The 26,944-nt window shown below is 41.3% G+C and overlaps 2 protein-coding genes across 18 annotated transcripts in view; one reads left to right on the forward strand and one right to left on the reverse strand.

Annotated features, from left to right (window-relative positions):
* Nucleotides 1-26,944, forward strand: part of LOC149552940 (uncharacterized) — a 404,864-nt gene that overhangs the window by 297,906 nt on the left and 80,014 nt on the right. The gene's annotated exons all lie outside the window — the stretch shown is intronic.
* Nucleotides 22,461-25,578, reverse strand: LOC149552943 (uncharacterized). Of its 2 annotated transcripts, none has more exons than XM_089788475.1 (3): nucleotides 24,407-25,578; nucleotides 23,546-24,264; nucleotides 22,461-23,435 (listed from the first exon to the last, which is right to left on the reverse strand). In XM_089788475.1, exon 1 carries the CDS (start codon nucleotides 25,576-25,578, stop codon nucleotides 24,802-24,804), a length of 777 nt encoding a protein of 258 aa, XP_089644601.1. In that variant the 3' UTR covers nucleotides 22,461-23,435; nucleotides 23,546-24,264; nucleotides 24,407-24,801. The 2 variants fall into 2 exon arrangements, with proteins under 2 accessions (XP_089644601.1, XP_089644603.1); XM_089788477.1 differs by having other exon boundaries at nucleotides 24,407-25,351.

A 26,944-nucleotide genomic window follows, 5' to 3' on the forward strand; every position in this document is an offset into this window, starting at 1 on the left:
AAAGGCTGCCTCTCTTAAGAAAAATTGCTCAACATAGAGGAGGAGATGAGATGGAATGAGAAATGAAAGAGGGGGCAGCCTCTCTTATACCACAATCCGCTTGCTCCTTCAAGCTGGCCGACTAGCCCTGTAGTGCTTCATTAATGGTCCAAAATTAAATGCCATGTTAAAATTTACTTTGCCCATAGTGAAATTTGCCTATTCAATTGCTAGTTGTGATCAAAAATTGCAAAATAAAACAAGGAAAACCTAGGAGATGCCAAAATTATCATTTAAAAACGTTTTAGCAATTAAAATATCATTAAAATCAACTCTAGCAAGCCAAAATCGATTTTTAATTTTAATTTACAAATTTCTTTCACCATTTAAAAATCTTCTAGGCAATTTTAACCAATTTAATGCAAAATTTTGTAATTAAGTCCACTTTCCATTTTGCAATGCAATTTTAAATTTTTTCCGAAATAAATCATTTTCTCTGGCATCCAAAATCGATTTTCCAATTTAATTTCACTATCACAAAATTTTCTCCTCACCAAAAAATTCAAGCTTTTCCAAAACAATTAAATCTAAAATAATTTCATTTTGAAAATGCTCAAGATTATACAATTACATCCAATTTCCAAAATTCATCTAAGTCCAAAATTTTGTTAATTTATCCTGTCGAGTATTGTTCTAACCATCGAAAAAAATGTTGCCTTTGAAATTTGTTTAGCCTAAGGTTAAAATTACAAGTTCCGGAAAATGAAGTTAAGATCGGGTGAAGAAAGAAATCCAACTACATCCCTCCTAGCCCGAAGGCATCCAAGGTGTAAAATGTTCAAATCGAAAATTTTTGGACAACTCTGAAAAACTTGCTAAAGCAACTGAAATAAAAAAGGGGGTCCCCAAAAAATTTTGAGGCAATGGTGTGAAAACCTCACAACACAATTGCACTACTAGTTCTAGTGACTAACAAATTCTACCCTTAGTATACCACCACCTTCGTTAAGTTTCAAAAGTACAAGCACATTCCCTGTGCAATCAATGTCGCCACTAGACTCCTCAAGGATCACCTAGCCCTTTTATTTGGATATCCACATTTTGATGGCTTCATTGTACGAAGGGATTGCATATGTTACAATTATGATAGTACACATCTCCCATCCCTAGGGTTGACCAAATACAACTAAACAAATTAATGTACAACATGAGCTCAAGAAGGATTTGATCTTACATTACAAGCTCCATGGTTCATTTCATATTCCCTCCTACATGGGGGTTGTTATATACTTAATTGATTTAGGCTTATCGAATAATGAAGTATTTCTAGATGCATCACATAATGAACCATATATCTAAAATTTCCATATTACAAGAAAAGCACAAAAAAGGCATTCAGCCATAAAGAAAGTTGGTTCGACTTGACGGAAAGTAATCCCTTCTTTTACTTATGAATGAGTTCTCTTTTCTTGGACTTAGAAATGAGAAGGTAAAATTTTAGGAGATTTTGTAATCATATCTCCAAATGGTTCTTTCTTACCAAATCAATAATATGAATGTAGAACTATGAATGTTTCTTGTTATTAGATCAATAAAATGAATGTAGAGCTACAAATAGTTTTTTCTTATCAAATCAGTAATATGAGTGCAAAACAACGAATGAATATTCCTTATCAAATCAAAAAAATGAATATGCTCCCACCCAGATCTTTATATCTTGATCCGTAAAGGATATATATGTACTCAATGAATCTATCCCTTTCTTTCTCTTACACAGAAATATAAAAGCTTGGAATCAATTGCCCTCCAAAAGAAATCCCAAGTAATGCAATAGAAGATTGTAAAGTTCGCAGCTAAATCAATACTCAAATAATTTAACCAAGACACAATTGGACCATGCAATCCACTTAAACAATCATACATATGTTGTCGGCAAATATTGAGTAGCCGACGGGTTGCTGTCCTTGGTAATTGTTATGTAGCCGATGGGCCCCTTTGGGAAGGTTCTTGTTATGTAGCTGATGGGCCCCTTCGGGAAGGTTCTTCGGAATGGTATATGTACAACTTTGGATCATTGTTGTAATCATCATTGGAAGCACTATGTAATCTCTTCGGCATATATGTGAATAGTAAAAAGAATACTGTTGTGTTACATGTTCTTGTCTATTGTCTGTATGCATTAATCTATTTACCCAATATGGTAAACATTGGTGCCATTGCCTGATGGACCTGGAACGAAGGCAGAGGAGTGAAGACTAATGTCGAATCAGTTGAACAAAAATAAGAATAAACTAAAAGAAAAAGATGAAATACACACCGCGCAGGGGAATTTAATTTTGGCACAACAGGCCGAACGCAGACGAAGGTTTCAGCAGATTGCCGATGGACACCGTAACACCGAGGAATTGTTGGAAGAGACTCGAAAATGGTTGGATTTGGTGGAAGAAGCAAGGGAGGAATTTTTGAACCTGTATTCGCCAAGGGAAGAGAATTCAAACGGAAGGGAATTAACTCGCACAACACGGAGTGTCGAGGGAGCACGAGCGTGGAGTGAAATCTTCGTTCACGATACACTTTTGGAACAGATAATTTCTCTTAACGAAGACCCTTCTTCACCAAAGAATGTAGCTGTTGGGAATAAGACAACTGGCCGAAACAACGTCGATGTCGGAGTACAGAGCGTCGGTGTCGGAGTGCAAAGCGTTGGTGTTGGAATACAAAGCGTCGATGTCGGAGTGCAGAACATCGGTGTCGGTGTGCAGAGCAGCGCGGGTGTGCTGAATAGCGTGAGTACACAATTACCTCCAACTCGAATAGTAATGGCTGGACCAAAGGAAAAATTGTCAAAGTTTGATGGTGATGGAACGGTCGATCCAATCAGACATTGTAAGACATGCGAAACAATTTGGACGGTGAATGGGGTAACCGACACAAATGAATGGGTCCGACAATTTCCAGCAACCCTATGAGGTGTAGCAATTGATTGGTTTGCCAATGTGGATCCTCAAAAATTAACCACATGGGCGGGAGTTAAAAATGAGTTTATCACCAAGTTTCAATTGCTACGGGACGACAATGAGATAGTAGCAAAGATCTACACCACAAAACAAGGAAAAAATGAAACTGTCCGTGTATATGCCAGAAAGCTAAAAGAATTAATAAATAAAATGGAGAGTAAGCCGGCAGATGGGTATGTTAGGAACGGTCCTTTCAAACACAATTGTGAACGGAGGTTCATAGGTAAACGTCCTACCAGAAGATACCTGGAAGAAGTTAGGATAGCCAATGTTGTGGCCACCTACATTCCAGTTGCTCACGGCAGACCAACACAGAATCAAACCATTGGGAATCCTAATGGCACAACCAGTGACTATTGGAACACAGTCGTTCCTACTCGATTTCGTCGTCATCTCACTAAAGAGGAGAGGACATGATGCCATTTTATACCAGGGATGGCTTGTACAAGCAAAGGTTAAGCGTGACTGGAAGAAAAATACACTATTAATGGAAAGCAAAGGACGAAAATTCATTATTGATTTACACACACAAATGGTGGGCGAAGAAGCCGTATCATCTGATTCCAAAGAAGATGAAGGAAAGCAGCGATTGGAACCCAATGAGGAAGGAGTCTTACAGTTGGAAGGTGGATCGACGGACGATGATTTGGATTCGGTGAATGGTCTTTTTCACTGGCAGATGGAGGATTACGAGCTCTTTTCGAGCTGTAATATGTTAAGGGTCGACGAAGGTAAGAAAGAAGAGGGAAATGAATGTCTGAAGGAATACAAAGAAGTGGAAGAAGGAAAGGCAGTTATGACAAAAGATGAAGGGAAGAACATATAGTACAAACCCAGAAAAAGGAAAGTTTCCACCGTACGGTACATAATAAATGGATCGCACAGAAAGAAAATGTTACGTCGAACCATAGATATAGTAGAAAGGTGCCCGCAGCAAGGAAAACACATCATACGATCTGCACTGGAAACAAAGAGGAAGGGTTTGATAAAAGCTTAAGCAATATGGAGTGAAGGTTCTAAAATCAAGAATACAGTTATTGACAGCAAGAAGTGGCAGCAGACAGAATTCATAAATTGGGCGATATGGAGAACCTGAGGGAGAGATCGTGTAACTTAAATAAACTTAATGAGTGATGATTGCAAGCACAATGGGCCACAGAGGTGACACAAAACAGGCGCAAAGGGTAGCATAATAAACACCTAAAGCTAAACAAGTTCCAACCAGGACAGCTAGTGTTGAAGTATGACAGATGGAACGAAATCAAACCGGGCAAGTTTAAAGTCAAATGGGTCGGGCCATACCAGATCCGGGAAGTAGGTGATAACAGAGCAATAAAGTTGGGGACACTGGACGGGCAAGAAATTCTGAAAACGGTGAATGGTTCGAAATTGAAAATATATTAGGCATGACCTATTCTGTCGTCAACAAAGATCAAGGAGCAGTAAAATTCTAAAAATGTATTAAAAAAATTTTAAAAATAAAGAGAAACAAAAAAAGAATAAAAAAGAGAGCAAAAAAAAAGAATAAAGTTTTTTAAGCTACCATACGGCTATTGTACAGCAGCTTCACTAGTCTTCATACGGCTTTTTTAAGAACCTTATAACCATACATAAAGAGCAGCAAAGATTTCATTATTTCTCCGTACAGACTTTTTGTTATTCCACTGTGAGGCCATCAGAGGTTGAAGAGGTATCTGGCAGGCACCATATGCTCTTCTTATTTTACCGTACGGCCCCTTAAGTATAGACAAACACCATATGGTCCTGCCTTCTATTCAAGCACCATACGGAGTTTTGCATGTTATTCAAACGCAGGAGCTTTATGATCGTCATACGGCAAGTTTATATGGTCTGTGGGCATTGTACGACTTGATTCAGGAGATTAGGAAAGCATCTCAGGCATTCCGTATGCTAGTTAGGAAAGTTAAAGGTCGTACACCCAGAAAGAACAGTGGGAGGAATTTGATTGCTTAGGACTGCAGAAGACCGCCGTATGACAATTACCTGGTATATGTTGACCACCGTACGGCAAGGAGTTGACACAGGATTTGCATAGAGAGAACTAGGAGACCATGTACGAAAAAGGCAAAAAAATATTAATCTAAGGGTCGTACAACAATTATAAAGCAATTGGACACTGTATGGCAAAGTTAGAAGCAGAGAAACCACTGTACGCCATTTTCTTTCTTATGAGGATAGCAGAAGCAAAAGCCGTTGATGAAGTCTTGAAGGAGGGTCGTACGGACGCTAGGAAGGAGAAAAATTTGCCTAGGGATAACTAACCTAAGTAAGCAGAAGAACAAATGGAGTCTGCAAGAAAGAGGTAGTGGAAGAAAAACTTAGAGGAAGAATCTATAGGTAAAAATAAAAAAAAAACAACAAATCAAAAATGTTCAAAATGAATAATGCATGATGCCCAAGGGAAGGGAAAGACATAAACAAGTAGTAAAACATAAGCAGTTGCCAGAAAGAGTGTGAAATTGGAAGAAAATTACAAAAATGGTGTGTTCCATGGAGTTTTGTGTGGCTTTGAGGGTGCTAATTTGGTCTTGGCAGCGGTGGTGCTACCCCTCGACCTTGCCCTGTATCGCAATAGGGAGCGCGCCTGGGGCTCTACCCTAGGACCCCACAGGGACGCTGCCCCTCGCCCCCCGATCAGTGTAGTTATCAATCGTGGGAAGTGTGACCAATTGATGAGACCTGGAGTTGCTGTAGGCATAGAGTGTTGGCATACTAGAAGTAGCGAGTGCACTAGAGCAAGCCTTTCGAGACGGGTGATACGTTTTGAGGCACTCAAAGTAGGTGTTGGACGTGAGGCTGTCTTGGTGGAGAGCTCGGGAGGAGCTGATCATCCAGTTGAAGGCAGTACTGCGACACTTAGCTCAGGGTACCCATGAGTTGGAAGCAAAGAAAGCAGCACGGGTGGCTATCAAGGTCAGCTTGATTAAGGAGACAATATTGTGTTAGCAGAGGCTACAGATGCAACATGGTTTGGAGACCAGTTTAGTACAGGCACGGGACGAATGTAAAAGTGGTGTGATAGAAACAGATCTCTCTTGTTGTAGTTAGTCAGTTAATGTATTCCATTTTGTTAATTTGTCTCGGATATTTTGTAATTGTCGTCCGGAGACGACTTTTTCTTTTGGGGGGATGATGCCGTCTATAAATATTGAGTAGCCGATGGGTTGCTATCATCAGTAATTGTTATGTAGCCGACAAGCCCCTTCGGGAAGGTTCTTGTTATGTAGCCAACGGGCCCCTTCGGGAAGGTTCTTTAGGATGGTATATGTACAACTTTGGATCATTGTTGTAATCATCATTGGAAGCACTATGTAATCTCTTCAACATATATGCGAATAGTAAAAGGAGTACTGTTGTGTTACATGTTCTTGTTTATTGTTTGTATGCATTAATCTATTTACCCCATACAGTAAACAACATAGAACAACAAAAAGAAAAAGCTCACTAATAGAACTGCATAAGGACAAGAAAGTGATACTGATCATATAATCAAATCGACAGCAAGAGAAAAAGACTTATGCTTGAACACAAAAATGACTCCAAGCAATGGTGATAAGAAACAATAGAAGAGAATACAAAAGCCAACAACTTTCCTCCCCTTCCAAATACAAAACAAATCTCCAAAATACCAAATATGCAGAGCTCTCTTGCTCAAACCAGCCAAAAAGAGAAAAAAAAATATCAGAAACCAACACAAGAATTCCTTCTAATGTGGACGTTAGACGAGGAACTCCTTGCCTGTGGTGGGAAGAGGGAGTCATTCTTGTCACCCTGTTCACCACCCTCAGCATACTCTGACAGCATCCAAGGAACAAAAGCAAAACACATGTAACTCAAATATTTATATATATACATTTAAGTACAACATAAATGAATTTACATTAAACGTGATTCAATGTAATTAATGAATTTGTGCATGCTTGCTAACATCAACTCACATCTTCCATAATTTAACTTCTCAACCATGTGAAGTTGCATACATTTCATCATCCAGCTACGACTTTATGAATGCACCCTTACATGATTGTTTAGTTAATAGTTTTACATGTGATGGTTGTTGACATACACAAATACATTAATTGCATTGATACATTGTTCATATATGTGAATGTGTATATATATACACACAAATAAATGAATAATCACATGTATATATATACGTGTGTGTCTGTGTAAATACATAACATCCATATAAGTAGCTTAAAAAACAAAAGGAGTTTACTAGGGTTGGTCACCATTTTCCTCCTTTACAGGTTGCTAATTCCTCTACCACAGAGAGGAATCAATTCCACATACTTAATCTCTCTATCAAGAAGAATAGGATAACTTCTAGATGTGCAGAGAAATCAATGGCCATGCATCATTCTTTGCAACTCCAAGATCATCAGACTTTATGTTTATCACCAATGTAATAATCCTGGTCTAGCTATTGTAAAATTAATCATCCATTATCTTCACTATTCAGGAGTTTGGAATTTTGTCAAACACTTGGTGAGCAAACAACTAGCTCCCACATAACAAATTCAATTCAAATTCTGATCTGATCATATTAATTATGGACTATAATCTCTTGGATGATTTACTGTTCTTTTTTTTGGTTTAATTTGATATGAAGCATCAATGAATAGTATGGAATTCTGAAATTGGTAGTTTCCTTGACACAATCAACTCTGAAATTGAAACCATTTGCAATATAATGAATTCTGGAAATCTATTTAACCACGAAGCTGCAAAATAATTTACGAGAACCTGGAGATTGATTGTGTTATTTGTAGTATTGACCAACTGATCAATACGCCTAGAATGAAACAAATATGCATCAAAGAATAACCAATGTATCACAAGGATCTATCTATTCCTCACAATCCTGCAGATTGCATAGTTTGCTAGCCCCCAATGACCAAATCTTGAGCACATAAAACCACAAGTAGCTATCTATACTATCCTGGCATCAATCCAAGAAAATATGCAGATCCAATATACAGTAGAATAATGCCCAGTTCAGAGCTAATGATAGTCCAACATGGGTAGCAATTCCCCGTGCTAAATTGTAGTCCAAATCCATGCTCAGCAACAGAGATAAATGAGCACACAACCCTCCAGCAAATCACCACTAGCAATTCGTTTCTCAAGCACAATGACAACAGTAAGAGAAACCCTACAATTCAGATTGCAAACCAATCCACACCACTATACTTCAGCAATGGTTGATGCACAACTTGAATCTTCAACTCTCGGATCAAATCCTTATACTTCAGCAAGGGCACAAAAATTCAGAAATTCACAAGTGTCACAAAGAGAACAAAAGAAAAATAATATTCAATTGGATGCCTTTCCCATCAAATGGCCTCAATTATAATCTCCAAATGGCACAAGCTTCCCAAATGAACTTCACTTAAGAAGCTTCCTCCACACAACATTAAAATATAATTAAGTCTCATTATAATATAATTTATTAACTGCTTTTGGCTCAAAAATGACCTTTTTCCACCATAACATAATATTCTAACATACAAGGTCACTGTTTCTTGTGTCCATGATTTAAAAAATTCCATCCTGGTTCCAACAGGCTATGATACTAAGGCGACCAGCATACAACACCAACAAAAATAGCAACCTCAGCATGTTAAGAGGAATAATAATAATAATTCACCCGTCTTGTGAAAACAACTGAAGAAATGCGATATTGCTATCAAGATTTAACTATGTGATTTTTGAGTCAAACTCATTGACACATGTTTCATGAGTAGTGATTCAACATGAATCCATCTCTCATGAGAATAAATGGAACACTTAGCACTCATTCAATCTAGGTGATGCTCACAGGGGTGAAGCACCATTTGCAAAACCTTCACCAAGTGTTGTGCCTTATGGACCATTTATTAGAAAGCCCCTTAAGCTCATCAATTGATAAGTAGTTAAGCGTGCTCAAGCTGGAGTAGTACTGGGATGGGTGACCTCCCGGGAAGTCCCGCCGGGAAGTCCCGGTGCTTCACCCCTGTGAGCATCACCTAGATCCAATGAGTGCTAAGTGTTCCATTTATTCTCATGAGAGATGGATTCATGTTGAATCACTACTCATGAAACATGGGTCAATGAGTTTGACTCAAAAATCACATGGTTAAATCCTTATAACAATATCACAATTTCACTTGTTGTAGAAATTATCTCCTACTTATCAACTAAAGAAGCGTCAAAATCAAAATCTGACAACACCAGAGTGATCCTAATGAAGAAAGACAATAAATGAACCTGATGGGGTGACTTGCTATAAATAGACGCTCCCTCCAAGATTCTTGGAGCCCAAACTAGAAGCCTGAAGTAAAAATGAGAGCATCACTCAACTCCTCTAACTCAACTAAGCTCATTGGAATGAATAGTTTGACTTACTATAAATAGTAAGTCCCTCAAACGAAGCCAAAACACACTATAGGCTACTGGAAAGCCTATAACCCCCACACTAAGACCCTTAAATCCCACTGTCAGCTCAAAAGGGTTGTGATGGTGAACTGACCAAGCCAACTGCATGAACCTGCTAAACATGGAGACATTATAGTTCTCCCCCCTAAGATTGCTCGTCCCCAAGCAATCTCGAAGCAAAATGAACATCACAGTCCACCTAGATCCCAAGGGTAGAACTATGTTCAATCCCTGCTCTATACAAGAAACTCCTGTAGAAACAATACCCAAATAACAAACATCAACATCAGAATCATTTGAAAACTGACTCTAGGCACTGATGAAGGCAATAACTCATCGAAATTTAACCCAACTGAAATACCAACTCTGTCCATACTGGAGTCCCCATCAAACTGACACTTGTAATGTCCCCAATTTATAATGTAATAATTTAATTTAATTAATTAATTAACTGGTCCCAAAATTTAAATCATATAATAAAAGGACCTCTAATTAGTTACTTTAATTAATTAATATGGGCCCAAGTTAATATCTGTATTTGTGGTTCCGATTGATTTAATATATCTCGGACCTCTTTTAGTTTTTGTTGGTAAGTGTTGCCATCGGCTATCTTTGTACACCCTCGGAAAGGTTTCCCCGACGGGTATTTAAACACGGCTTGTAGGTAGTAGTTGGTAAGCAATTTGGATTATATTTCTTTGTACTATGAATTCCCATTGGGATTCTTTGTTCGCCATTTCGGAAGTGAAAGATCTTCCTACTTGGCTTGTTTGATTTCAATGGGATTCAACCCTCACCCTATTCCATTGCATATAATACTACGCTCAGATTTGGCAAATCGGAGCACCATCTTTTGGTAATTATTAATTGAAGGATTATTCATGTTCAATCTCTTATTTGGCTTAATTCATGATTTTGCATCTATAAGTTCTACCGCATGACTGAACCCTCATTCCATCTGTACCCCATTCGCTATCCATCATCCGTACTGTAGTATCACCGTACCATGTGGCCATCCTTGCAACATCATATCGTATGGCCATCTACGCCCACCGTACCACCACCCAAGACAACCATATTGCCTGGTTGTTTCACCGTACTGCACCCTACTCCATATGGTCATTGTCCCTCTCGTCCGACACTGAAGTCATCACTATACAGATTGTCCTCTAGTTTACCGAATGGCCAAGACTTGGCTACCGTACAACACATCCCCTACTCACATATGGCTTTTTGTAGCCTATCATACAGACTCTCCATCAAGCATTACTACTGTGCATCCATTCTTCTGGATACTGTACGGAATCCGTAAAGCCCCTCCAAGACCCTATACACTACAGTTCTTTCAATTCTTCCCTTCTAGAGGGTAACGGGATCATTACAGTGGTATCAAAGTTGGTGATTCTGCCAGCCTATTGGGAGAATGGAGAGCTTTGACTTGGATTACACTATGGCTCAATTTCCATCCGATTAAAGGGCACATTTGTTAGTTGAATACTCCAAGAATACTTTTGTATGCCAACTGTTGGATGGTCAAGTGCAGGATGATAGAGACAAGGTGGTTGGTGATGTCATTTACCACAAAGACAGAATCTATTTGGCACCTAAATCGAAGATGAAGGAAATGACTATGGAAGAAGGTACTTGCACAAATAATATTAAACCAATGCTCAATGACCAACTTGATGGAACTTTGGGTTCTACCAACGACCCTCTAAATAAGCAAGCTCTACCGGTAGTTGTTCAACCTCCTAGTGATACGGATTCAATCGAGGATTATTTACAGTAGCAATCTTTACAGTTGACTGATTATGAAATCTATTTCCCAGTGGCAACTATGATGGATTACACAAATGAATTTCAAGTCTGGGATCTTGGTGACTCAGGTTGGGACAATATTTATATCATAGTGGCACAGCGGAGCCTGAATAGTGGTCTACTCATCTCAATTGAATTCAATTATGCACATGTGATCCTGGAGAAGCATGGAGTTTCAGCAATCTACGTCCGCACATGATTTGGGATCCTGGAGTTTGCGTATTGCTTGAGGACAAGCAATCTTTGGCCTACGAGGATTTGTAATGTCCCCAATTTTTAATGTAATAATTTAATTTAATTAATTAATTAACTGGTCCCAGAATTTAAACAATATAATAAAAGGACCTTTGATTAGTTTAATTAATTAATATGAGCCCAAGTTAATATTTGTATTTGTAGTTCTGATTGATTTAATACATCTCAGACCTATTTTAGTTTTCGTTGGTAAGTGTTCTCATCGGCTATCTTTGTACACCCTCAAAAAGGTTTCCCTGATGGGTATTTAAACACGGCTTACAGGTAGTAGTTGGTATGTGATTTGGATTATATTTCTTTGTGCTGCAAATTCTCGTTGAGATTCTCTATTGTTCGCCATTTCAAAAGTGAAAGATCTTCCCTAATTGGCTTGTCCGGTTTCGGTGGGATTCAACCCTCACCCTATTTTGTTGCATGCAATACTTCACTCGGATCTACCAAATCGGAGCACTATCTTTCGGCAAACATTGATTGAAGGATATTCTTGTTCAAATCTCCATTCTTTTTTGGCATTACTTGATGAATTCAAGATTGATAGTTTATGGTGCATGACTGAACTTGTTTACCATCCGTACCCCATCCACCACTCACCACGCTCACTGTAACTTTCATACTACCCTCAAAACCTACCGTACTGCATTCCATTACTACACCATACAGCCTTCCTTACTGCACCGTATGACCTTCCTCGTAGCCTTCACCTCCTTTTCTACGCCTTCAGATTCCTCTCACTCAGGTTCCCTCCAGTGTGGCTTCAAGTTCCCTCTGACGTGGCCTTAGGTCCCTCCGGCGTAGCATCAAGTTTCCTCCAATGCGGCCTCAGGTTCCCTTCAACGTGGCATCATGTTCACTCCGACTTGGCCTCGAGTTCCCTCCGACGTGGCATCAGGTTCCCTTCGGCGTGGCCTCGAGCTCCCCCTAGCATGACCATTTCCCTCTAGCACTTGTCCCTCGGGTGGTTTCCCTCAGGTAGTTACCCTCAAGCACTTGTCCCTCAGGTGGTTTCCCTCAGGCACTTTCCCCTAGGGTGGTTTCCCTCGGGCACTTGTCCTTCAAATGGTTTCCCTCAGGCACTTTTCCCTCGGGTGGTTTCCCTCGGGCACTTTTCCCTCATGTAGTTTCCCTCAGGCACTTGTCCCTCAAGTGGTTTTTGTCCGGTGGTTTCCCTCGAACACTTCTCCTTGGGTGGTCTCCATCAAGTACTTACTCTCAAGTGTGTCGTCGGGGACATTACAACACTCACACTCAAATGCATGTTGGAGATGGTAACAACCATAGATACCTAAAACACTACCATCAACTCCACCCTCTACCAAATTGTCTTGGGTTTGTAGATACTGCAAGTGGTCTATCTTGCAGTTGTCAATTCCATCTGCAAAAGATGGTGCTACCCTATCCCATATTGGATGGTATGAAACTAGAGCCAACCCACACTGACGTGAAACCAAATCTTCTACTTAAGGGTCAAAAGAGAAGTAATGAGCACTCCTCATAGTGCAAAGCCGATAAAAACTCACAATCTCTATCAAGGGCTCACCAATATCAAACTAGGAATTAGGAGATGGCTCCAATCTCTGACTCCAAACTACTGGTCAGGCAGGATCCTAGTCAATCCACTCAGCAAACCCAACCACAAAATCCTATTGGGGAAGCATGGCAGACAGAGTCTCTCCAATCTTTCCCACCAATCTTTTAATAGCACAGGAGCCTCAAATGAGAGTTCCCTCACACACTCTGTATGAATCCTCCTGCGTATCCAAACTCTCCAAAAGACACTCCACGAAAGACTCTATGTAGTAGAAATTATATGTGGAAGCATCAACCTACTCCCTCTAAAAACATGACACAACAAGAATCACACTGCAGTCCTCAACTGATGGTCTCACCTCTTCCATACCTATTGCACCCATATCCTAGGCGGATGTGACTACCACATCATCACGCCCCCCATCCCCAACCATGGAAGCAAACTCACCACCAACCACGTAATTGAACAAGGTCTAGGACTGGTGTCAACTATACCCACTCCAACTCCACGGTAACCTCATCCAACCGTGATTGTGACTCCTGAAGAGCCAATTGAGTACATTGAAGAGAGTCCACAGTCACCTCAAGCTCCTAGGTGAGCTCAACCATCTCTTCTTTCCCTAATAATGTCTCATAATAGGTGCTACCTCACTCCATAATGTAGTCCCTGTTAGCAACTAATTGAAAGTAACTATACTTCAAGATCCTGACACTCTGTCAAAGTACATGAACCTTTGCTAGGGAAAGACTACTATCACCATGTTCATCTGACATAGGAGAACCCCAACTCGATGTAGCTAACATCTAACGAATAGCATCATAATGCTCAAGAGATGAAGAAATGTTACTTTCACTCACCTTCAACTGACTAGTCACATGATGCCTCTATAACCCCTACCTCCTATGTAAGCTCTCTATCTCACTAACTGCAATATAATAGGAAACCGAATCAAAATTGCTCACCATAAGATCACTCACTACATGTGTACTACCAACCTTGCACACATCTACAATCGAGGTACAACTACTCGGTACCTCAACCAACACCTCCTCTGAAGAAGTAGAAGCCCTTATTGTATCGCACTCCATGCATGACTCTACTTCCTCAATAGAAAATCCTTGTAAATTCTGATCCTGGGACTTGGTCAAAACCTTCTTGGAGTCATCACCCAATAACTAGCAAGGAGTATCATACCTTGTGTAGCTCATAGCATCATCAAATGGATCGTCGGATGTGTCCATACCATTTGCATCCACATCTCCTAGTAAAGCCTCAACTACTAACACCTAACTCTGCACACATGACTCAACATCAGGCTGTGAATCAATAATGCTAGAGCATGAACCCACATATACTGATTCTACTGTAACACCCAAATCACGAACATCACAATTGGGTGACTCCATACATGCATTGGTCCAACTTGAGGAAGTAGCTACTTCTTGTACTGGAGCAACACCATGACAACTGACATACAAATCTCTATTAATATTCCCCTCCTTGAGAGAGCCTGAAGTTTCAGTGGTAACAAATGCATCAACTGTCTCTATACTAACTGGAACAACAACTCTAGGAGCCTCAACCTGTTGAAGCTTAGTGTCTCTATCCTTTGTTGCCATTGACACAACCACATGTCCCTGTGAAATAAGTCTATCATCAAATTGCAGATAAGACTAGTAAGTGTCATACTAAATATTCATACATCTGCATCATGGCCACCTATTGGGAAAAACTCAAGTCTCCTTCCCACTGACCTTCTAAAAGCGGAAACCATATATCTCGCTGCCCTATCAACCATCTCAGGATCTAATAGTCTCTCCACCAACTTCTATTGATGAAGACTAAGTCTTTCTATACTTTCTCTCAAGGCATTTATTTTCCTACTATCTTTCTCACTACTCTGCCAGCTCCCGAAACTACTAGGCCTCCTGTATCTCTCTATAGCTGGAAAAAAGCTGAGTGCAGGCCACTCCCAAAACAACAACAGATCTAAAATAATAATTTTTTCCTTACCCCAGAGGATTGCAAGAAATCGCTCTGATACCACTGTAATAACCCTAGTCTAGCTATAGTAAAATTAATCATCCATTATCTTCACTATTCAAGAGTTTGGAATTTTGTCAAATACTTGGTGAGAAAATAGCTAGCTCCCACAACAAATTCAATTTAAATTCTGATCTGATCATATTAATTATAGACTATGTTCTCTTGGATGATTTACTGTTCTTGTTTTTTGGTTTAATTTAATATGAAGCATCAATAAATAGTATGGAATTCTGAAATTGGTAGTTTTCTTAACACAGTCAATTCTGAAATTGAAACCATTTGCAATACAATGAATTCTGAAAATCTATTTAATCATGAAGCTGCAAAATAATTTACAAGAACCTAGAGATTGATTGCATAATTTGTAGTTGACCAACTGATCAGTATGCCTAGAATGAAACGAGTATGCAGCAAAGAATACCCAATGTATCACAAGGCTCTATCTATTCCTCACGATCCTGCAGATTGCATAGTCTGCTAGCTGCCAATGACCAAATCTTGAGCACATAAAACCACAAGAAGCTACCTGTACTATTCTGGCGTCAATCCTAGGAAAAATGCAGGCCCAATACGCAACAAAATAATGCTCAGTTCAGAGATGATGACACAACAACATGGGTAGCAATACCCCACGCTAAACTGTAGTCCAAAACCACGCTCAACGACAGAGATAGATGAGCGCACTAATTAAACCCTCCAGCAAATCACCACTAGCAATTCGCTTCTCAAGCACAATCACAACAGTAAGAGAAACCCTACAATTCAGATTGCAAACCAATTCACACCACTATACTTCAGCAGTAGTTGATGCACAACTTCAATCTTCAATCCTCAAATCAAACCCTTATACTTCAGCAAGGGCACAAAAATTCAGCAATTCATAAGTGTCACAAAGACAACAAAAGAAAAAAATATTCAATTGGATGCCTTTCCCATCAAATGGCCTCATATTTATAATCTCCAAATGGCACAAGCTTCCCAAATGAGCTTCACTTAAGAAGTTTCCTCCACACAACATTAAAATATAATAAAGTGTCATTATAATATCATTTATTAATTGTTGTCAACCGACTGGATGGTCCTGGCTGTGTTTCTGTAGCCGACGGAATGATTGTTGTCGTCGGTGTTTTGTATTTTGTAGCCAACGGACCAATAGTTTGTAGCGGATATAAGGTTTGTGGCCGACGGACTTCTTCGGGAAGGTTCGGCAAATAGTATCTATATCCCGTCTGGGAACATTGTAATTTATGATCATCCTCTATCTTCTATTACGGATCTTATGAAGCATAATGTAATGTCTGGCACATGCGAATATAATTCTGCTATTCTGTTCCATTGTCTGTATGCGTTGATTTCTTTACTAGTACGGTAAACATTTGGCGCCGTTGCCTTATGAATCTGGAAGGTGGGAGGAATGAAGATTAATGCCAAATCAGCTTAACAAGGATCGAAATAAGGTGAAGGGAAAAGATGGAATCCGTACTGCACAAGAACATTTAATTATGGCACAGTAGGCAGACCGCCGAAGGAGATTCCAGAAGATTGCCGATGGAAACAGGAGAGCGGAGGAATTGTTGGAGGAGACTCGACAGCGGGTGGAATTGGTGGAAGAAGCACGGGAGGAGTTCTTGAATTTATGTTCGCCGAGGGAAGAAAATTCAGACGGAAGAGCATCAACTCGCACAGCTCGCAATGCCGAGGGAGCACGAGCGTAGAGTGACCTCTTCATCCGGGATAGACTTCCACAGGAAACAACTTCAGAAGATCCATCTTCTTCACCAACGTTCACAGCTGTCGACACCTCCGGTGTGAGAGTGCAGACCTCTGATGTGGGAGTGCAGACCGTCGGTGTGGGAGTGCAGACCTCCGGTGCGGGAGTGCAGACCTCCGGTGGGGGAGAGCAGTCCGCCGGTGTGGGAGTGCAAACCGCCGGTGCAGGAGTGCAGACCTCCGGTGTTGGAGTAAACAGCGCCAGTGTTGCAGGACCCAGTAACGCCTCTCTACCAACTTCAGTTGTGATGGCAGGACCCAAAGAAAAGCTGCCAAAGTTTGAGGGCGATGGTACAGCCGACCCCATCCGACATTGTAAGACATGTGAGATGATCTGGCGGGCAAATGGAATCACAGATGCTAACGAATGGGTCAGGCAATTTTCGGCAACCCTACAGGGTGTGGCGATTGATTGGTTTTCGGATACAGATCCACAAAAGCTAAATAGCTGGGATAACATTAAAAAGGAGTTCCTGGCAGAATTTAAACTCTTACGGGATGATAATGAAATCGTAGCAGAGATTTTCAATACCAAACAGGGGAAGCACGAAACTGTCTGTGTCTATGCCAGCAAATTAAAAGACTTAATAAACAAAATGGAAAGCAAACCGGCGGATGGATTGCAGAAAAGATGGTTTGTGGATAGTCTACGCTCGAAGTTGCGGAGGAAAATGGAAATTGTGCCACCGTCGTCATATGTAGACGCATATAACAGAGCACTGGACCTTGAAAGTGAGCAGAAGACAAAGAAGAAAAAAACTAGCTCCTCTGATTCTGATGACGACGAGCCTGCCGGAGATGATAGCAACGATGACGAAGGCAACAGCAAGAAGGTTCGTGCCCTACAGAAGGATATGGTTCGCATGATGGAGTTTAAAAACATGCAGAAGGAGCCAAAAGGCAGTGAGCTGTGGTGCACGGAGTGTAAGACCGACGGTCATACTAAAGGATCGTATCCAAAGAACCAATTCTATGACATTTGTCAGATCATGGGCCATTCGACAAAAGAGTGCCCCTTTAACATGAAGACAAGAGGATCTCCGCAGGTGTTTCTCACACAGGAGGCTTCCCCGTCGGGCAATAGCGAAAATACGAATAGCGCAGGTGCCACATCCAGAGGGTACAGAAATAATAACAGAGGGCAAAATAACAACAATGCGAACAATAACAATAATAATGGGAGCCGAAGTCGAACCCAGTATGATGCAAACGGATGGCCGATCGTTCAATGCCGAACATGTAATTTGTGGGGTTATTTTGCGCGAGATCGTACAACATCAAACACACCGAAATTATTATGCAGATGGTGCGGACCTAGCGATCACAAAGATTCCAAGTGTCCAAAGTCTGGAGTAAACTTGATCACTGTCAGCACGGATGTAGAGGAGGTTATGGCAATTACATGGAGGCAAGCGGAGGAAAAGAGAAAATTGGGAGAAGCGCAGGTGGAAATTGCAAAGGCATCGTCAGCGGGGACATCTCAGTTGAAGGACATCACCGGCACCTTGGCAAGGAACTTCGCAGAATAAAACATTGTACGATAGATCTTACAAACGGAGATACCGGTCAAGATAAGTGACCTCCTCACAATGCCCCAATTACGGACGGCCATTCTGAATCATACACCGTTTTCGAAAGCAACGGAGGACACAGGAAGGGACAATAGGGAAGTGATGATAACAGACGCAATGCTGCTGGCAGTCACCTCCGGACGACATCCGGCGGTCGTCGAGATGGGGATTTTGGAAAATGTTCTAATAGACACAGTTGTCGACGGAGGGTCCGGCATAAATGTGTTGCCGGAGGATACTTGGAAGAAGTTGGGAAAACCGACGCTGTGGCCACCTACATTTCAGTTGCTCAAGGCAGACCAACATGGAATCAAACCGTTGGGAATCTTGAAAGCGCAACCGGTAACCATTGGTATGCAACCATTTTTATTGGATTTCGTCATCATTCCATTGAAAAGAAGAGGATATGATGCTATTCTGGGACAGGATTGGTTGGTGCAAGCAAAAGTAAAACATGATTGGAAACGAAATACCCTATCAATGGAGCGCGGAGGCAAAAGATTCATAATTGACCTGCACACACAAATGGTAAGTGAGGAGGCAGCATCGTCAAACTCAGAAGGTGAAGGCGACAGTGATGACGAAAGAAATGACGATGAAGGAAAGAGGAGAATGGAACCAGACGAAGGAATATTGAGAAAACGGAAGATCGAATGACGACAACCTAGACTCGGTGAATGGCCTTTACCATTGGCAAATAGAAGACTACGAACTCTTTCTGAGTTGTAATATGCTAAGTGTCGACGAAGGTGAGAAAAAGGAGAAAAATGAGTGTCCAGAGGAATACAGAGAAGCAGATGACGCAAAGGAGGTTATGGCTGAAGAAGGGAAGGACATACAATACAGACCCAGAAAAAAGAAAGATCCCACCATTCGGTACATGATGAATGGACTGCACAGGAGGAAAAGAACGCATCGCACCATAAAATTACTTTAAGGGTACCGACAGCAAAGAAATAAGCTAGATGCGCGACGACCGCAGGCACAGTGGCCGACGGAGGTAACACAGAACAGACAAGACGTGGCATGACACACTCAGTAGGTTTCAGCCGGGGCAGTTGGTACTCAAGTACGACGGTCAGGATGAAATGAAACAGGAAAGGTTTAAGGCAAGATGGGTTGGACCAGATCAGACCCGAGAGGTCGGCAACAATCGAGTGATAAAATTGGAGACATTGGACGAGCAAGAGGTGCCTCCGATAGTCAACGGATTTAAATTGCAAATATATGGTGCCAGGAAGACTCCGTCACTGTCACAGAATGGCCAGCTGACTCCGTCATCGTTGCAGAATGGCGATGCCTGGAGGCAAAATTGAGGTGTTGTCTTTCTATTTTATTTTATTTTGTCAAAAAAAAAAGTTTGAAAAAAAAAAGTAGTAAAAGTCCCGCGGGTAGTTCCCGTAGACTGTCCCGCGGCAGAGGTCCACGGACATGTCCCGTGGGGACTCCCGCGGCAGAGGTCCGCGAACTATCCTGCGGGTGGCTCCCGCGTACATGTCCCGCAGGTAGCTGTCCGCGAACTGTCCCGCGGTAGATGTCTGTGGACTGTCGTGCAGGTAACTCCGGCGGACTGTTCCACGAGAGGTCTTCCACAGCATGCTCTATCTGTCTATTTTCATTGCCGGAAGAATTGTTCAACTTCTCATTGCCAGAGGAGTGGTTTCAGCGAAAGATTGTTGGAGTTTTGTTTCTCATTTGCAGAGAGATTGTTGAGTTTGTGTAGAAGATGGGTGTGCGGGGTTTTCTAAAAAAAAAAAAAAACGATGACAGATTCAAATTGTTCAAAATGAGTTACAGATGATGCCAAAGGAAAGGGGACACATCCGTGGTTACTAGAAAGAGTCTGGAATCGCCAGGAAATGGCAGAAATGGTGTGTTCCATGTATTTCTGTGTGGGTTGCGAAGTGCTAATTTGGTCTTGGCGGCGAGGGGCACTGCCCCTCGACCCCGCCCTGTACGCTGCCCCAGGACCCCGCGAGGGCACTGCCCCTCGACCCCGCCGGGGACGTTGCCTCCTGGACCCCCAGTCGTTGCGAATATTAGTCGTGGGAGTCTGACCAGTTGAGAAGAGTTGAAGTTTCTGCGGACATGGACTTTCTGTGTATCAGAGGCACTGGGAGTAGGTGTTGGCCGGGAGGTTGTCTTGGTGGATGCATAGAGAGCTCGGGAGGAGCTAATCGTCCAGTTGGAGGCAGTGCAGTGACACTTAGCTCAGGGTACCGAGGAATTGAAAATAGAGAAAGCAGCACAGGTGGCTATCAAGGTCAGCTTGAGGAGACAGTATTGTGTTAGCAGAGGCTACAGATGTAACGGGATGAATGTGAAAGTGATGTGACAAAAGAAGATTTTTTGTTATAGTCACTCTGTTAATGTATTTTGTTTGTTAATTTGTTTCAGATATTTTGTAATTGTCATCCGAAGACGACTTTTCTTTTTGGGGGGGATGGTGTCAGCCGACTGGATGGTCCCGGCGATGTTTTTGTAGCCGACGGAATGATTGTCGTCAATGTTTTGTATTTTGTAGCCAACGAGTAAATAGTTTGTAGCGGACATAATGTTTGTGGCCGATGGACTCCTTCGAGAAGGTTCGGCGAATAGTATTTATATCCCGTCTAGGATCATTGTAAATTATCATCATCTACTATTACTGATATTATGAAGCATAGTGTATGTCTCGCATATGCGAATATAATTCTGCTATTCTATTCCATTGTCTGTTTGTGTTGATTTCTTTACCAGTACGGTAAACATTTGGCGTCGCTGCCTTATGAATCTGAAAGGTGGGAGGAATGAAGATTAATGCCAAATCAGCTTAACAAGGATCGAAATAAGGCGAAGGGAAAAGATGGAATCCGTACTACACAAGAACATTTAATTCTGGCACAGCAGGCAAACCGCCGAAGGAGATTCCAGAAGATTGCCGACGGAAATAGCAGTGCGGAGGAATTGTTGGAGGAGACTCGGCAGCGGGTGGAATTGGTGGAAGAAGCACGGGAGGAGTTCTTGAATTTGTGTTCGCCGAGGGAAGAAAATTCAAATGGAAGAGCATCAACTCACACGACTCACAGTGCCGAGGGAGCACGAGCGTGGAGTGACCTCTTCGTCCAAGATAGACTTCCGCGGGAAACAACTTCAGAAGATCCTTCTTCTTCACCAAGGTTCGCAGCTGTCGACACCTCCGGTGTGGAAGTGCAGACCTCTGGTGTGGGAGTGCAGACCACCGGTGTGGGAGTGCAGACCTCTGATGTGGGAGAGCAGTGCGCCGGTGTGGAAGAGCAATCCGCCCGTGTGGGAGTACAAACCGCCGGTGTGGGAGTGCAAACCTCCAGCATGGGAGTTCAAACCTCCAGTGTGGGAGTGTAGACCGCCGGTGCGGGAGTGCAGACCTCCTGTGTTGGAGTAAACAGCGCCAGTGTTGCAAGACCCAGTAACGCCTCTCTACCAAATTCAGTTGTGATGGTGGGACCCAAAGAAAAGCTGCCGAAGTTTGAGGGCGATGGTACAGCCGACCCCATCTGACATTGTAAGACATGTGAGACGATCTGGCAGGCAAATAGAATCACAAATGCTAACGAATGGGTCAGGCAATTTTCGGCAACCCTACGGGGTGTGGCGATTGATTGGTTTGCGGATACAAATCCACAAAAGCTAAATAGCTGGGATAACATTAAAAAAGAGTTCCTGACGGAATTTAAACTCTTGCAGGATGATAATAAAATTGTAATAGAGATTTTCAATACCAAACAGGGGAAGCACGAAACCATAGTTGGAAAACTCGCCAAATGCAAAAACTCGCCAAGCCCCCAAAAGTTTAATCGGGAAAAACTCGGCGATTTAAAAAAAAAAACTCGGGAAAAACTCGGGAACCTAAAAAACTGCTGAAATTTAATTAAAAATACATTTATTTTGCAAAATTTAATGAGAAGATGCATCTAATAAGTTAATTAAAGACAATACAAAAGAAAGAAACAAAGTTTAGATATATGTAAATGCATAATGCGTACAAAATTGCATTCTCATGCAGAATGCTCATGGTAGGAAGCAAAATAGTAAATTACTAAATAGTTTCAATCTGTCAAACTAGAAGTAAATACTAAAAGTCTAAATACATCAATACAATGTCAATCACATCTTCCTCTTTCCACTTGCACTAGCAGGAAAGCGAGGGGGTCTAGTCCTAGAAGAAGTGCCCCGCACTGGGATAGGGCGTGAGCTGCGTGACTGTGAACTCTGTGTTTGTGCCCCCTCGCTCGACGTCCCTACTGACTGGCTCGGCGTCCTAGAAGAGGATGCATCTCCTCCTAATGGTAATGCTTGATCCTCGCCTGAATCATCATCATCCTCGTCCTCATCCTCAATGTCATCCATAGTGAACTGAAAATCAGTGTCAGCCTCCCCCTCCATGGCCTGCCTCTCCAAATCAGCGATCTCATCTGGTGTAAACAATGGACTTGGCTCCTGTGCTGTCCAATCAGAATAAGGATCTATCTCATCTAGATCAAGCGGACCAGGTAGTTCTAAGAGCTGTGACTTTTTTATGCGCAACTTAAGATTATAGTGCACATAAACAAGGTCATTAAGCCGTTTTTGAATCATTCTGTTTCTTTTCTTTGTATGGATGGACTCAAATAAGCTTCAATTGCGCTCACAATGGGATGAGCTACAAGGTTGGGATAGGACTCTGAGAGCAAATTTCCTTAAATTGGCCAACTTGCCCACCAAGCATCTGCAAAACAAAATTTAAAAAGTTATAAAGCAATAAAAAACAAAATCAGAAGCACAACTTATCAATTAGCAAAAGTTTTAAAGTTTGACGCTTTACCTGGTGCTTGAGTAGATCTTGCTCTCTTTGCTAGCATAGAAGAGAACAAAGGACCCCTTGATTCCACATAGATTTGTTGTTCGGTCACAATAAGGTCTCTCTCCTCTTCACTTGATATCATTCTCTCAATGCATTTAGAGAGACCTTCCATGACCTCTCCATTAGGATCTGAGTAGGAATCATCAGCCCTAAAACAAATAGAAAATGATATCAAGTCTTACTACACAACCTTAAAAAGTAAAGTAAAATAAAGACTTATTAAAATCCCAACTTCAAGGACAATCAATTATCATAGTACCTGAATTTGGGATTGAGGAAGTAGCCTGCTGCATGAATAGGTTGGTGGAGCATATTGTTCCACCTCCTATCAATTATTTCCCAAATGGGGTCAAATCTGAGACTGTCCCCGTGATAGTAGCTTCTAACAGCCTCTTTCGCCCTATCCATGGCCTCATAAAGACCTCCCATTGGGGATTGCTACCCATCACATGTGCGCAAGACTAGAACCAGGGGCAGAGACATCTACATTTGAAATTTGAAAAATACAAATTAGTTAATAACATAGTAAGTTATGAATTGAAAATGAAACTTGAATACACTAAAAATATAATGAAGTTACCTCCACAATCTCCTTAGCCTTTGCAAAAAAGCTATCATCAAAGACTATTCCTGCCACAGCTTCTCCTTCGGGCTTCTTTGAGTAAGGTGAAGCAACCCAATCAGCACACACAAACATTTGCTTCAAAGCCAATATGTGGTCAAGAATACTTTGCAACGTCAAGAAGACCGTTGCAAACCTTGTCATAGCAGGTCTCATCAAATCTTTGCCTTTAGTGACTTTTCTCATCAAACTGAGAACCCATGGGTGATTATAGATATATTTCGTGACTCGCCTAGCATCTTCCACAACTGGACTCACCCAATCAAGTTTTCCTATGTCCTCCAAAAGAAGGTCAAGGACATGTGCTGCACAAGGTGACCAAAAAAGTGTGGGATGCCTCTCTTGGAGGATTCTACCTAAAAGATTAGCAAAAAATCAATAATCAGTAACAAACTTTCCATATTTAGTATTTACAAATTACATCAAGTCTAAATTGAATAATACCATAGCATTACATTCATGATTCATATTGATTCAAATATAAAAAATTAAATCTACCTGCTGCTGCATTATCTGTGATTATTTGCACCACATTCTCTATTCCCACCTCCATGACAACATTCTCCAACATTAAAACCAATGTGGCTGCATTTTTCACTTTGTTGGAGGCATCGACAGATTTCCAAAACACCACATCATCTTTGCAAGCAATCAAGAAGTTAATAATGGTTCTACTTCTTCCATCTGTCCACCCATCAGATAAAATGGTGCAGCCATACTTCTTCCACTCTTTCTTTTGGTCTTCTATCAACAATCTTGCCCTACCAACCGCTTTGTCAAGCAACCTACAAAATTTAAGTGTAATATTAAATAAAGTGTAAGTGTTAGTAAAAAATTAGGAAATAAGTTATAACAATTAAGATTTAAAATATAACAATGAACTAAAGTGAATCTCAATTATTTACAATTACTAAATAGTAAAATACTAACCTTCCACTCATATCCTCGCGATTAGGCGGCTTGTACCCTTTGCCTGATATTGTCATTCCATTCACCATATTGACCCAATAGGGACTATCAGCGGCATTCATTGAGATATTGTTGAAAAACCAAAAATCAGCTGCTGCAATATCAGTTTGCTCATGCACCTCCTTAAACCATGCAGTACCCTCTAATGATGGTTGTGCTCCAGGTGTGTTCCTGGGCACAAAATAACCACCTATCCCTGATGGGGATCTGGATGGTGATGATGAAGAAGTAGGAGATGTAGAAGAAGTGGAACCGGTAAAAGAGAAATTTTGTTTGCGGATCCGTGGGCCACGAAGAGATCCTGGTATGTTCTCAAGTGCGTCTTCTTCCTCTTGCATATCAAAAGGAGCTCCTTCAGATTCAGCTATGGCTGCCCTCATAGCTATTTTTGCCCTCTCCCTATTCAATTTTTTCTCTTCAGCAGCTGCAAGTAGGGCATGGATGAATCTTTTTTCTTCATCAATTACCTTGAGACAAGGATTTGAGTCATGTTTCTTTATGCCTGCAAGGTGGTATTTGAGGCGGTTTATGCCTCCAGAAATAATTCTCTCACAGGGAATGCATATCACCTTCCCAATATCATTTGGATTTGGAGCTTCATAGGCATACCGCCATGCCTTATCTCTTGCATTTTTAGGCCGAGTGCCTATATATCCAGATGGGCATGGTGTTTGTGGCCACTCTTCTTGTGGGTTTGTCATTTTTTTAGTGGTTGACCGCTGCCCTACACATAAATATATAGAGAAATGAATAAACAAAGTTAGAACTTAGAAGCTAGGGTTTCAAATGATTCAAACTTCAAACTTGAACCATATCTTTAGCAAACAACAAACTTCAACCATATCCTTAGAAGCTAGGGTTTCAAATGATCCAAAATGATTTTAAATGATTTGAAAACATTTACAAAAAACAACAAAAACAAAAGAACATTTGTTATAAAACTATAAAAAGTTTTCAAACTATGATAAGATGAACATACCTGGAAAGAAATTTGTCTTCTAAAATCGGTTAGAATCCTCTACAATCCACTCAAATTCGCCTTGAATCACTTGCAATCAGCCAAGAATGCCTCCAAACCTTCTTCTCTTCACTCCTCAAGGTTCTAAACAATGCAAATACAAGAAAGAATGAGAAAAAACACACTCACTGCCGCTTAAATCCGCCACAGGCCGCGTTCACCAGTAAATCGCGAGTTTTTGCGAAAAACTCGCCGAGTTTTTGCCGAGTACTCGCCGATTACTTGGCGAGTTTTTACCAGATTGCCGAGTTTTTAAATCGGCGAGTTAACTGGTTAAAAACTCGCCGAGCTAGGAAACTCGGCAAGTTTTCCATCTATGCACGAAACTGTCTGTGTCTACGCTAGGAGATTAAAAGACTTAATAAACAAAATGGAAAGCAAGCTGGCGGATGGATTGCAGAAAAGATGGTTCGTGGACGGTCTATGCTCGAAGTTGCGGAGGAAAATGAAAATTGTGCCACCGTCATCATATGTGGACGCGTATAATAGAGCACTAGACCTTGAAAGTGAGCAGAAGACAAAGAAGAAGAAAACTAGCTCCTCTGACTCTGATGATGACGAGCCTGCCGGAGATGATAGCAGTGACGATGAAGGCAGAAGCAAGAAGGTTCGTGCCCTACAGAAGGATATGGTTCACATGATGGAGTTTAAAAACATGCAGAAGGAGCCAAAAGGCAGTGAGCTGTCGTGCACGGAGTGTAAGACTGACGGTCATACTAAAGGATCGTGTCCAAAGAACCAATTTTGTGACATTTGTCAGATCATGGGCTATTCGACAAAAAAAGCCCCTTTAACATGAAAACGAGGATCTCTGCAAGTGTTTCTTACATAGGAGGCTTCCCCGTCGGGCAGTAGCGAAAACACAAATAGCACAGGTGCCACATCCAGAGGGTACAGGAATAATAACAGAGGGCAAAATAACAACAATACAAATAATAACAATAATAATGAGAGCCGAAGTCGAACTCAATATGATGCAAGCGGATGGCCAATTGTTCAATGCCGAGCATGTAATTTGTGGGGTCATTTTGCGTGGAATTTTACAGTGG

This window comes from Cupressus sempervirens, chromosome 6 (assembly GCF_028749045.1).
Source record: "Cupressus sempervirens isolate cs-2001-9-10 chromosome 6, ASM2874904v1, whole genome shotgun sequence".
Lineage (NCBI taxonomy): Eukaryota > Viridiplantae > Streptophyta > Pinopsida > Cupressales > Cupressaceae > Cupressus > Cupressus sempervirens.

Excerpts from the sequence above, each read along its gene's own strand:
- LOC149552943 (XM_089788475.1), bottom strand. The coding sequence starts at position 25,578 with ATGACAAACCCACAAGAAGAGTGGCCACAAACACCATGCCCATCTGGA.